The sequence below is a fragment of the Phocoena phocoena genome, chromosome 15 (genome assembly GCF_963924675.1).
Source record: "Phocoena phocoena chromosome 15, mPhoPho1.1, whole genome shotgun sequence".
In the NCBI taxonomy this organism is placed as follows: Eukaryota; Metazoa; Chordata; class Mammalia; order Artiodactyla; family Phocoenidae; genus Phocoena; species Phocoena phocoena.
In genome coordinates this window covers 47,506,657-47,521,052 of record NC_089233.1, presented here as the reverse complement: position 1 = coordinate 47,521,052, position 14,396 = coordinate 47,506,657, and the positions used below count along the sequence as shown (strand labels likewise).

The 14,396-nt window shown below is 37.1% G+C and overlaps 1 protein-coding gene across 1 annotated transcript in view; it reads right to left on the bottom strand.

Moving 5' to 3' along the window:
- SEL1L2 (SEL1L2 adaptor subunit of SYVN1 ubiquitin ligase) overlaps positions 1-14,396 on the bottom strand; it is a 61,188-nt gene that overhangs the window by 28,519 nt on the left and 18,273 nt on the right. The window contains exons 3-7 of the mRNA XM_065893258.1: positions 5,208-5,261; positions 4,733-4,792; positions 4,566-4,647; positions 2,990-3,144; positions 2,281-2,337 (exon numbers count right to left, since the gene is read on the bottom strand). Of these exons, the coding sequence (XP_065749330.1) occupies positions 2,281-2,337; positions 2,990-3,144; positions 4,566-4,647; positions 4,733-4,792; positions 5,208-5,261 (408 nt within the window). The remainder of the gene's footprint in view (positions 1-2,280; positions 2,338-2,989; positions 3,145-4,565; positions 4,648-4,732; positions 4,793-5,207; positions 5,262-14,396) is intronic.

Genomic DNA, 14,396 nt, shown 5'->3' with positions numbered 1-14,396 from the left:
TAGAACCTTTGACTGCCATGTGAAAAGCTTGGGCCAACTGGCTGGAGGATGAGAGCATGAAGAGAGACCCAGTCATCTCAGCTGTCACAGATGAGGCCATCATAAATGGGCCAGCCCTGGCCAAAACTCTAGCTAACTATACATGTGTGAGTAAACCCAGCCAAGATTAGCTGAGCCTGGCCCAGACCGGAAGAATTACTCAGCTGAGCCCAGCCACAACTACTGCCCTGCCAAAATCATGAATTAAATAAATGGTTGTTGTTTTAAGCCACCTAATTTTGGGAATGGGGTTTATGATGGCAGCCTAAGCTAACTGATATATAAGCCAATCAGTCTTGATACCTTGACTGGAGTCCTCCATGCAACCTCAGATTTATTAGACTGAGGAAAGCAGGAAGGACCAGCTTGTGCTTGCCCAACTACTGGGATGGTACTGGAATTAAACCAGCCTTTTTAGATGTCTAGATGGGAAGATTGGGGCCTAACATACCACCAGAGAATTTGGAGAAACCTGAGTGATTATATCATTCCTTCTTCTTGCTTTACAAATGAGGAAACTAGATTTCAATGGCTGCATTTTTTTAATTTGTGTTTTCTTTTTGCCCAGGTCAAGAGTAAGCAAAGTTTAATGAAAAGAGCACAGGCTTTGAATGTGGAAATCCTGAGTTCAAATTTTACTCCTTAACAATCTCACTACCTAGCTGTGAGATTTGAAACAATTTACTTCATCTCTCCAGCCTCAGCTTCTCATCTGTAAAACAGAGATAATGAATGTGAATGAGCCCACAGTAGAGCCTGACTGGGCTCCTGGGTGATACCCAACTGCCTAGCTGTTGCCACTACAGCACCAGACTCTTCTATTGCCAGCCTTGGGATTGCACCTCATTCTCACCTAGAGGCAGCTACAGCTCCCATCTGGTGTTCATGGTGGCTAGAGCTGACTGGAAGTATTGGGTTGGCCATAAAATTCGTTCGGGTTTTTCCATACCATCATACAGAGAAACCCGAATGAACTTTTTGGCCAGCCCAATGCTTAGCTTTGTGGGATCTTATGTACTCTGCAAAGCTTAGTGGGCATTCCATATAGGCATGGTTTGGGCACCTTCACAATCAAATTTTGTCTTTATGGAAAATGGGGAATTCTCAGTTATGCATCTTATAGTTTACAGGAGAAACCCATTGCAGGCTGAAATCTGATGTTGGAATCGTGTGAATCCAGAACTTCTCATCTAAGAAGCTAAAACCTTAGTTATTGTGAAGATTTTTAAAAATCTGAAGACCTTCAGTTGAGCTGTCTTGGGATGCATATGCTTATTTCAATTGCTACCTATTTTATCCCATCTTATAAAATTAACTTTGACATTTACCTAATGAGTATAGTACCTCATATAAAACACAAACTATAGTACCAAAGGTACATTCATAAAATAAAATATAAAGTGAAACAGAAAGTAATAACAGATCAGTCTTTTATGTAACTGCCATACAAAGTAGTTATTTCTATTGCTTAGACATTGGGACTATGTTGAAACAGAGTGTGTGTTCCTTTGAGACAGTGAGCACGTGGCTTGTATAAAATGACAAGGGCTGCAAAATCATCTTTTAAAAGAATCCCAGTTAGTTCCCCAGATCTGTGGGGATCTAGGGCCTTGAAACCACAATCAGGATTACGACAAGATCTCATCCAACGTCTTTGGCATCTTACTGAGGAGGATCCTGTGTAGGTCAAGTTTATTTGCTTTTTTCTCCACCATAAATGTGGATTGTTAATTAATCTTCTAACCTCACTGGGATCAGGTAAGATTAAGCAAAGTGATTGAAAGGAGCTTTGCAAATGTATAAAGATGATTAATAATATACCTAATTATATTGAAAGCAGTCTGTCCTCTAATCTAGCCGAGTGGGGTTGAGGTGTTAACTCCCAGGTAGACTTTCCACAGCCTGGCCTTTGGGAATGGGTGTATCCTCCTCACCTAACCCCAGTTCAACAGTGAGTTTGGGTGGGAAGAGAGAGGGTTCAGTGGGACCATGGAAACTCCCCAGCCCCAGCTACTCCTTCACAGGCCTCTACCCCTTTGTACTTGGAGGCAGGTAGGAAAAGTGCTTTCTCTAGTGAACTTTGTTCTTCCTCAAAAACTGGGAAGCAGATCTGACCAAGGAAGCAGCAGTGGGCTTTCCCCAGCAACTCTTCCACCCACCCTCTCACCTTTCATGGCCCCGCCAACCTCTCTCACCATTATCCTTCCCACCCCACATGACTGAAGCTTGAGATTGACTTACATAGTAATCCTGATGTAGACCCTTCCTCCCAATTAGATGTAACTGTCCAAGAGATACCTAGAAATGATGAGTTTTGACAATTATTTTAGTAGTAGTATTCATTTCAATAAAGAAAAGAAAAAAATTACTTGATTTTAATGCAGTATATTGATCCAGTTTGCTACAATTGGCATGTCTTAAAAAAGAAGCAGAAAACCATTCCCAATTCTGTGTTTTATTGGGTTGATGTTGGTCATATGGCTTCCTTAAGGCCAGAAAGCTGGCCTGGTGATGTACAGCAACACCTGGGCACGCAAACCTAGTGGCCTTAACTCTTGGTTCTCAAGAGTTAAGAGAACCAAGAACCAATGCTGCCCTATTTCCATTCCCATTTCCAAGGACAGGGTATTTCTGGATCCTGGTAAGAGTTCATTCATATTAAAACCAACATTGGATGGTACTTTTTTCCTATAATTACAATCTAGTTTTTTTTTTGTAATAATTTTTTTAGGAGTAAATGCAAAAAACAATGCCATTACTATTGCAACTGGCTCTCCCATAGGCTATAAGGAACTGAAAGATACAGACAAAAAAGGAGTAGAACAAAGAGGGGGTTCTCTTCCCTTTCCCATTCAGGATGGAGCATTGTTAACCCTTCTAGGACTCAGAGAGATCTAAGCTCTTTGTAATTTGCATGTTCTAAAAATTCAAGCTCATCTGCATACATTACTTGTATCTGAACATCTCCTCTTTCAGCCAAAAATTTATAGTATTGGTATATGTCCCAGTCCAAAATCTCACTGTTAGAACTCAGATTTTCAGGTCTTTCAGTTAGTCTCACTTTTTCCACTGGAACACCTTCACTTTTTTCCAATTTGTCAGCAACTGTGAATAGAAACAAGCCAGAGAGTAGCCAGAATACACAGACTGTAAGAGACAGCAGTCAGCTTACAGAAAAAAACTATTAGGCCTATTCTCTTCAAATTGTGCAGAGATCTGGACTACTAACAGAAAATAAATATCCTTAGGAGATAGAATTTTGCTTATTTGGTTCTCAGAAAAGTACAAGACACTACTTATTTTTTGCAGCCTATACAAATATTGTATCAATATATGTAAGACCCTAGCCAAGCAGGCTCAGGAAAGAAGACAGATTTCAGAAGAAGGCAACCAACTCCTTCTATCACTGACTTTTACTGGGTATATTGAAACTACAATACAAGAGTAAGAACTGCTTCTTAATTATTTCCTATGGATAGTCTGAAAATAAATTTCAAATATGGTTGAGTAAACCTAACAAAATACACAATTTGAAATATATCTGGTAATTCCAGTTCATTAAGCATACAAAAACATCTTGATATATATAACATCTTTAATTCAAAAGTAATTTTTTTTTTTTTTTTTTTTTTTTTTTTTTGCGGTACGCGGGCCTCTCACTGCTGTGGCCTCTCCCGTTGCGGAACACAGGCTCCGGACGCGCAGGCTCAGCGGCCATGGCTCACGGGCCCAGCCGCTCCGCGGCATGTGGGATCTTCCCGGACCGCGGCACAAACTCGTGTCCACTGCATAGGCAGGAAGACTCTCAACCACTGCGCCACCAGGGAAGCCCCAAAAGTAATTTTTTTTTCTTTCTTTTCTCAGATCCTAATAATGTCAAAGATGTAAATTCAGATGTTATTCTGATCATAGAAATTAACCATGGACTTTACCCTATTCACTTCTTGGAAGATTTTTATATAAAAGTCTATTATGTAGTCTGGTTCAGTGATGTTGCATGAGGAAATATTACATGCAACTTTGAAAATGATTCTAGGAATATATATTAACCTCGTGCTCTGTTTTTTGTAGACAAAGGATAGGGTAATAGAATAATGGTTACTTGAATTGTTCTCAAGTGCAACAATAGAGATTGCCAAGGTATGTACCTTACATCCATTTCTTCAGGAATTTTTAACAAGTCATCCCATATTCTAAATGTTAGAATTACAGAAACTGCTTAATATTTATTCATGTTATATTTAAATTCTCAGTTTAAGGAAAGAAGATCACAAGATCAAGTAAAATAGAATTGTTTGGAGACATGAACTAACAAAAATAAAAGATGAGTACAATCATTTAAAACTTTTGGAAAAGTAACTATTAAGAAATCAGAAACTCTACATTGTATTAAAAGAATTGTATTATAACCGATGCTAAAGCACAGTCTTTAAATACTTTCATAAATATTTCAACTAGTATTGATTTGTTTTTTTAATTGCTTGGCAAATCTCTTTATCTTAAAATAAATTATGTGGATTACTCACTATAATCTGCCACTTTCTTGTAATGACTTAGGGCAACTTCGCAATTCTGTAGAACACTGATTCCTGACAAATATCTGTAACCCTAAAACACATATAAATTCTTAATATTTTGACAATGCTATATTTATAACACATCTATTTGGGCCCAAGAATATTTAATTACAAACCAAAATCATCTGGGATATCATGCTTCCTCCAGCACTTCCAAAGGTGTAATATATCAGTGCCTAAAGTTTAAAAAAAGGTTATTCAACATTTAAATTTGAAACTCAAACCCAATCATTGCCTTTTTATTCCTAACCTTGAGCTACTCCAAAATAAATTACAAATTTCACTCTCTTTCTCTGTAAAGATGGCTGCCATTCACTGGGGGCTTATTGAGCTCTGGAGCCTGTGAAAAGGGGATTGTACATGATATTTCATTTAAACATCACAAAACCCCTATGGAGTAGATATTATCTGAAACTTGATAATATGGAACATTAAGAAACAAATGGCATTAGGACCCTAAACTTCTCTAACTATTGAGCTGTGCTCTTAACCACCACACTAGAGTGAGCCCTTCACTTAAAGAGTAGACTCTCTATTCAGTGTCCCTTTAAAAAATCATTTTTGTTCCAGAAAAAAATAGAATGACCTTACCTTAGCTTGATTGTATTCCATTCCTATTCCACAAGAAGACAAAAATCCTAATGCCTAAAGCCCAAAAGAAAAAGAAAAACTCAACAAATCCATTTATTTTACAGCTATCCTTACCTACATTAGTAAGGGGTATTTTAAATGTCTGCTCTATAATTATTTATATTGTTAACTTATTTCTTATACCATAGCAAATTGCCTTATTACACTTTTGCTAAGGCAACAAGAAAAATTTGGAAAAGGTTACAATAGTGGAAGTTTTGTATAATATATGTGAAAATAAGCTAATACTTACTGAATTTTAGAATAATTATAGTAATAAAATAGTATAAACCAATGCTCTCTATGTGTTTACCTTTCTTGGCAATGAAAATACTTTTTTCTCCAATACTTTTAAATTTTAATTCGAATACTTTTTTACATATTTTAAAAATAAAATGTGATGGATATAAAAAGTTCAAACAAGAAGAATTATATTGAATAAAAAGTGAAAGTCTGAACACAGAGCAAGATGGTGGAATAGGAAGCCCCAAGCCTTGTTTCTCCAATGTAGCCAAAATACACAGTCCTAAAAGCCTTTATGAGAACTTCAGAAGCCAGTTAAGAAATCGTAGTTACCCAGTCAAGCTCACAGCAAAGAACAGGCAATTAAAATAGGTTAGAAAAGCCATTATTTAATCTGCAATCTTATTGCAGGTTTTTAATGTTATTTAATCTGCAATCACTCCTCCCCCAGGCCAGCACAGCTTGGTGTGATCAGGAGAAAAAGTCCAATTTGGAGCTTCTGCCTTGGGAGGGAAAGAGGAGAGTGGAACTTAGGTCCAGTATTCCAGCTTTTGGTGGGATTGCCTGAGGGACTGATTTCTGTCTTGCCTGATACAGGGTGCTAATGGGGAACCAGGGGGCTTCTGAGAACAAAAGAGCTCATGGGATTGTTGCAGCATCAGAGAACTTATAGCATACTGCAGATGGCAGCCAGCACAACTCGGCACAATCAGGAGAAACAGCCCATCTCATGGCTTCTCCCTTGGGAAGGAAAGAGAAAAACAGAGTGGGAATTCTGACTTTTGAAGAGGGGCTGATCGAAGATTTAGCTTTCATCTCATCTGATTTGGAGCACTGACGGAAATGGAATGCTTTAGATGCTGGGGGCCTCTAAGCAAAAAAGAGAGCTTGGAGGCTTGTTGTAACACTAGAGAACCTGCAGTACCACAGAAGGCAGTACCACCAGAGACAGCAAGTGATTACAACCTCCTGAAAAAGAAATCTCTGTAATTGGGAAATTACAAACACAAATCCAGAGAAGACACATTCCCAGAAAATATTTGAGAGACCCGCAGAATCTCTAGCTGTGTTTATTGGTGAAGGTCTTCCTCTGTATAAATCTAGTCCATAAAGACTGGGAAAGGTGGCTGTTTCCCCAGATGCATAAATCACAGCAAAAAATAACAAGGCAGATAAAGAAACAGGGAAATATGGCCCAACCAAAGGAATAAAATGAATCTTTAAAAATTACCCTAAAGAAATGGAGATTTACAAATTACCAGACAAATAATTCAAAACAATCATCTTAAGCTCAAAATGCTACAAGAAAACACATATAAACAACTAAATGAAATCAGGAAAATGATGCATGAACAAAATGAGAAAATCAACAAAGAGATAGAAACTATTAAAAAAACTTACAGAAATTCTGGAGCTGAATACAATAATAGAATTGAAAATTTCACTAGAGATGTTCAACAACAGACTTAATCAAGCAGAAGAAAGAATCAGTGAACTTGAACACAAGTCATTTGAAATGATTGAGTTGGAGGAACATAAAAAAAAAGGAATTTAAAAAAGTGAAGAAAACCTAAGGGACTTGAGGAACACAAAAAAACTGAACATTATACACATTATGGGAGCCACAGAAGACTGAGAGAAAAAGGGCAGAGAGCTTATTTTAATAAAATTTGGATGAAAACTTCCCAAACCTGAGAAAGGAAATAGATATCTAAATTCAAGTTCAAAGAACTCCAAGTAGGGAGTCCACTCAAAGAGGCCAACACAAAGACACATTATAATCAAAACAAAGACATAGAGCACCAGATGCAGCAAGAGAAAGGAGACTTGTCATGTACAAGGAAGTTTCCATAAGATTATGAGCAGATATCTCAGCAGAAACATTACAGGCCAGAAGGGAGTGAAATGATATATTCAAAATGTTGAAAGAAAAAAGCTGTCAACCAAGAATACTGTATCTAGACAACCTAACCTTCAAAAATGAAGACAAAATATAGAACTTCCCAGATAAGCAAAAGATGAGGGAGTTCATCAACACTAGAGCTGCTTTACAAGAATTGCTAAAGGGAATCCAAGTTGAAATGAAAGGATGTTAGCCCGCAACACGAAAGCATACAAAAATATAAAGCTCTCTGGTAATAATAAATACATAGACAAACAAAGAATCATGTAATACCGTAATGGTGGTGGATAAGTCACTTTTAATTCTGGTAGAGAATTTAAAAGATAAAAGCATAAAAGATAACTGTAACTAAAAAACTATGTTAATTGATACAAAATATAAAAAGAAGTGATTTGTGTCACTAATAGCATAAAGCGGGAGGAGGGCAGAGTCTATGTGATTGAAGGTAAGTTGATATCAATTTAAAATAGATTGTCATAACTATAAGACGTTTTATGTAATCTCCAGGGTAACTACAAGGAAAATACCTACAGAAGATGCACACAGAAAATGAGAAGGGAATCAAAGCATGCCATTACAAAAAAATAAATGAAAGACAAAGGAAGTCATCAAGAGAGGAAAAGAAGGACAAAATAACTATAAAACAAACAGAAAACAATGAACAAAATGTCAATAGTGAGTCTTTCTCTTTAAGTAATTACTCTCAATTTTTATATGGATTAAACTCCCTCAATTAAAAGACATAGAAGGCTCAATGGATAAAAAACAAGATCCAACTTTATGCTGTCTACAGAAGACTTACCTTAGATATAAAAACAAACATAGGCTGTGAAAGTGAAAAAAATGGAAAAAGATATTCTATGCAAGCTGTAACCAAAAGAGAGGGATGATCACACTTAGAAAAAGTAGACTTTAAGTCAAAAACTGTCACAAGAGGCAAAGGACATTATATAATGATAAAAGGGTCAATTCACCAGGAAGATATAACCATTATAAATGTATATGCACCTAACAGCAGAGCTTCAAATATATGAAGCAAACAATGACAGAATTGAGAGGAGAAATAGTGATAAAATAACAGTAGGAGATTTTAATTCCCCACTTTCAATAATGGATAGAACAACGAGACAGAAGATTAATAAGGAAACAGAGGAGTTGACCAACACCAAGGACTAATTAGACCTAATGGACATATAGCAAACACTCTACTCAACTACAGCTGAATGCATATTCTTCTGAAGATCACATAGAACATTCTCCAGGATAGATCATATGTTAGGCCACAAGACAAATATTAACAAATTTAAAAAGATTAAAATCATACCAAGTATCTTTTCTGACCACAGTGGAATGAAACTAGAAATCAATAGCAAAAAGAAAACTGGAAAATTCACAAATATGCACAAATTAAGCAACACACTCTTGAATAACAAATGGGTCAAAGAAAAATCACAGGAAAAATTAGAAAATATCTTGAGACAAATGAAAACTAACAACACCATACCAAACTTAGGCAATGCAGCAAAAGCAGTACTAAGAGGAAGTTTATAGAGGTAAAAATCTACTTTAAAAAGCTCTCAAATTAACAACCTAACTTTATACCTCAAGCAACTAAAGAAAACAGAACAAATGAAGCCCGAAGTTAGTAGAAGGAAGGAAATAATAAAGAATAAAGGAAAGATAAACAAAAAAGAGAATAGAAAAACAGTAGAAAAATCAATGAAACTAAGAGCTAGTTTTTCAAAAGATCAGCAAAATTGACAAATGCTTAGACTAAGAAAAAAAGACCCAAAACACAAAAATCAGAAATAACAGAGGGGACATTACAACTGATGCCACAGAAATGAAAAAGATAATAAGAGAGTAGTATGAACAAATATACACCCCAAAATTGGATAATCTACAAGAAATGGATATATTTCTAGAAACACACAACTTATGAAGACTGAATCATGAAGAAATAAAAATCTAAACAGATCTATAACTAGTAAGGAGGTTAAATCAGTAATCAAAAACCTCCTACAAAGAACAGCCCAGGATCTGATGGCTTCACTGGAGAATTTTATCAAGCATTTAAGGAATAACACCAATCCTTCTCAAATTCTTCCCAAAAACCGAAGAGTAGAGAATACTTTCAAACTCATTTTATAAGGCCACCACTACCCTGATAATAAAGCCAGACAAGTATGCTACAAGAAAAGAAAACAACAGACCAATATCCCTGATGTATATTGATGAAAAGAAAACCTTAACAAAGTATTAGCAAACAGAATTCAACAACACATTAAATGGATTGTACACCATGATCAAATGGGATTTATTCCTAGAATGCAAAGACAGTTTAGCATATAAAATAGATTAAAATATATACTGTTGGCCCACTGTATCTGGGGGGTTCTGCATCAACAGACTCAACCAACCACAGAACAAAAATATTTTTAAAATTCCAAAAAGCAAAACTTAAATTTACTGTACACTGCAAACTATTCACATAACATTTACATGGTAAGTAATCTAGAGATGATTTTAAGTATACAGGGGGATGTGTGTAGGTTATATGCAAATACTACATCATTCTATCGGGTGAGCCAAAGGTTAGTTCGGTTTTTTCATAAGATGGCTCTAGTAGCACTTAGTTGTCTTTAACTTTATTCCAAACAATTTTGTTAGATTGTATGTGACAGCTGTCATATCAGTGTGCATTTAAAAAAAGACAACAGGGCTTCCCTGGAGGCTCAGTGGTAGACAGTCCGCCTGCCAATGCAGGGGACATGGGTTCGTGGCCTGGTCCGGGAAGATCCCACATGCCGCAGAGCGGCTAGGCCCGTGAGCCATGGCTGCTGAGCCTGCATGTCCGGAGCCTGTGTTCCACAACGGGAGAGGCCACAACAGTGAGAGGCCCACGTACCGCAATAAATAAATAAATAAAAATAAATAAATAAATAAAAAATAAAAAAAGACAACAAAACTGGTGAATTTTTGTATAGCCATTTTAATATTGAAGATGAAAGAAATAAAGCAACATTTTCAGCATTTTACGCTGTATTATCTCAAGAAAGGTAAAAACGCAACTGAAATGCACAAAAAGATTTGTGCACTGTATAGAGAAAGTGCTGTGACTGATCGAATATGTCAAAAGTGGTTTGCGAAGTTTCGTGCTGGAGATTTCTCACTGAATGAGGCTCCATTGTTGGGTAGGCCAGTTGAAGAGGATAGCAATCAAATCAAAGCAATAACTGAGAACAATAAATGTTACACCACGCAGGAGAGAGCTGACATACTCAAAATATACAAATCAAGTGCTGAAAATCATTTGCACCAGCTTGGTTATGTTCATTGCTTTAATGTTTGAGTTCCACATAATTTAAGCGAAAAAAACATTCTTGACCATAGCTCTGCATGTGATTCTCCACTGAAACATAATGAAAACGTTCCATTTTTAAAACAAATTGTGATGGGCGATGAAAAGTGGATACTGTACAATAATGTGGAAAGGAAGAGATCGTGGGACAGCGAAATGAACCACCACCAGCCACACCAAAGGTCGATCTTCATCCAAAGAAGGTGATGTTGTGTATATGGTGGGATTGGAAGGGAGTCTTCTATTATGAGCTCCTTTCAGAAAACCAAACAATTAATTCCAACAAGTACTGCTCCCAATGAGACCAACGGAAAACAGCACTCAATGAAAAGCATCCAGAATTATTCAACAGAAAACACATAATCTTCCATCAGGATAATGCAAGACTGCCTGTTTCTTTGATGACCAGGCAAAAACTGTTACAGCTTGGCTGGGAAGTTCTGATTCATCTGCAGTATTCACCAAACACTGCACCTTCGGATCTCCATTTATTTTGGTCTTTACAAAATTCTCTTAATGGAAAAAACTTCAATTCCCTAGAAGACTGTAAAAGGCACCTGGAACAGTTCTTTGCTCAAAAAGATAAAAAGTTTTGGGGCCCACTCTCCCAGCCCCTGACTTTCTCCCTTTCCCTCTCTGTCCTTCTCTCCCCCTTCTCCTCTCTTCCATTCTATGGAAGAAGCTTTGTTATAAGCATCCCTAATAAGAGCTCCACATGGTAAGGAAATGAAGACTCCTGCCAATGACCAGAGGATAGGATTCTGCCAGCAGCCTTCTTTTGGGCTGCAACTCTTCCCAGAGTCTCCATCTTACTGGCCTACTATATCAGATTTTGTATTCACCAAGCCTCCACAATCATAGTCTTGGTGCTCCAGCCGGGTGTCAGGCCTGAGCCTCTGAGGTGGGAGAGCCGAGTTCCACCAGAGACCTCCCAGCCCCAAGTAATATCAAACCGTGAAAGCTCTCTCAGAGATCTCCAACTCAATACTAAGACCCAGCTCCAATCAGTGACCAGAAAGCTACAGTGCTGGACAGCCCGTGCCAAACAACTAGCAAGACAGGAACACAACCTTACCCATTAGCAGAGAGGCTGCCTAAAATCATAAGAATTTCACAGACACCACAAAACACACCACCGGATGCAGTCCTGCCCACCAGAAAGACAAGATCCATCCTCATCCACTAGAACACAGGCACCAGTCCCCTTCACCAGGAAGGCTACACAACCCACTGAACTAACATTACCCACTGGGGACAGACACCAAAAAAAACGGGAACTATGAGCCTGCAACCTGAAGAAAGGAGACCCCAAACACAGTAAGTTAAGCAAAATGAGAAGACAGAGAAATACACAGCAGATGAAGGAGCAAGGTAAAAACCCACCAGACCAAACAAATGAAGAGGAAATAGGCAGTCTAACTGAAAAATAATTCACAGTAATGATCTAAAGATGATCAAAAATCTTGGAAATAGAATGGAGAAAATACAAGAAACATTTAACAAGGACATAGAAGAACTAAACAGCAAACAAACAATGATGAACAACACAGTAAATAAAACAAGAAATTCTCTAGAAGGAATCAATAGCAGAATAACTGATGCAGAAGAACGGATAAGTGATCTGTAAGATAAAAAACTGGAAATAACTACTGCAGAGCAGAATAAAGCAAAAAGAATGAAAAGAATTGAGGACAGTCTCAGAGACCTCTGGGATAACATTAAATGCAAAAACATTCGAATTATAGGGGTCCCAGAAGAAGAAGAGAAAAAGAAAGGAACTGAGAAAATATTTGAAGGGAATATAGTTGAAAACTTCCCTAATATGGAAAAGGAAACAATCAAGTCCGGGAAGCACAGAGAGTCCCATACAGGAAAAATCCAAGGAGAAACATGCCAAGACACATATGAATCAAACTAACAAAAATTAAATACAAAGCAAAAATATTAAAAGCAGCAAGGGAAAAGCAACAAATAACATACAAGGGAATCCCCATAAGGTTAACAGCTGATCTTTCAGCAGAAACTCTGCAAGCCAGAAGGGAGTGGCAGGACATATTTAAAGTGATGAAAGGGAAAATCCTACAACCAAGATTACTCTACCCAGCAAGGATCTCATTCAGATTTGATGGAGAAATTAAAACCTTTACAGACAAGCAAAAGCTGAGAGAGTTCAGCACCACCAAACCAGCCTTTACAACAAATGCTAAAGGAACTTCTCTAGGCAGGAAACACAAGAGAAGGAAAAGACCTACAATAATAAACCCCAAACAATTAAGAAAATGGTAATAGGAACATGCATATCAATAATTACCTTAAATGTAAATGGATTAAATGCTCCAACCAAAAGACATAGACTGGCTGAATGGATACAAAAACAAGACCTGTAAATATGCTGTCTACAAGCGACCCACTTCAGACCTAGGGACACATACAGACTGAAAGTGAGGGGATAGAAAAAGATATTGAATGCAAATGGAAATCAGAAGAAAGCTGGAGTAGCAATTCTCATATCAGGCAAAATAGACGTTAAAATAAAGACTATTAGAAGAGACAAAGAAGGACACTACATAATGATCAAGGGATCAGTCCAAGAAGAAGATATAACAATTGTAAATATTTATGCACCCAACATAGGAACACCTCAATACATAAGGCAAATGCTAACAGCCATAAAAGGGGAAATCGACAGTAACACAATCATAGTAGGGGACTTTAACACCCCACTTTCACCAATGGATAGATCACTCAAAATGAAAATAAATAAGGAAACACAAGCTTTAGCTGATACATTAAACAAGATGGACTTAATTGATATTTTTAGGACATTCCATCCAAAAACAACAGAATACACTTTCTTCTCAAGTGCTCATGGAACATTCTCCAGGATAGACCATATCTTGGGTCACAAATCAAGCCTTGGTAAATTTAAGAAAATTGAAATCGTATCAAGTATCTTTTCCAACCACAACGCTATGAGACTAGATATCAATTACAGGAAAATATGTGTTAAAAATACAAACACATGGAGGCCTAACAATACACTACTAAATAACCAAGAGACCACTGAAGAAATCAAATAGGAAATCAAAAAATACCTAGAAACAAATGACAATGAAATCACGACCACCCAGAACATATGGGATGCAGCAAAAGCAGTTTTAAGAGGGAAGTTTACGGCAATACAATCCTACCTCAAGAAATGAGAAACATCTCAAATAAACAACCTAACCTTACACCTAAAGCAATTAGAGAAAGAAGAACAAGAAAACCCCAAAGTTAGCAGAAGGAAAGAAATCATAAAGATCAGATCAGAAATAAGTGAAAAAGAAATGAAGGAAACAGTACCTAAGATCAATAAAACTAAAAGCTGGGTCTTTGAGAAGATAAACAAAATTGATAAACCACTAGCCAGACTCATCAAGAAAAAAAAGGGAGAAGACTCAAGTCAACAGAATTAGAAATGAAAAAGGAGAAGTAACAACTGACACTGCAGAAATACAAAGGATCATGAGAGATTACTACAAGCAACTATATGCCAATAAAAGGGACAACCTGGAAGGAATGGACAAACTCTTAGAAAAGCATAACCGTCCAAAACTGAAACAGGAAGAAATAGAAAATATAAACAGACCAATTACAAGCA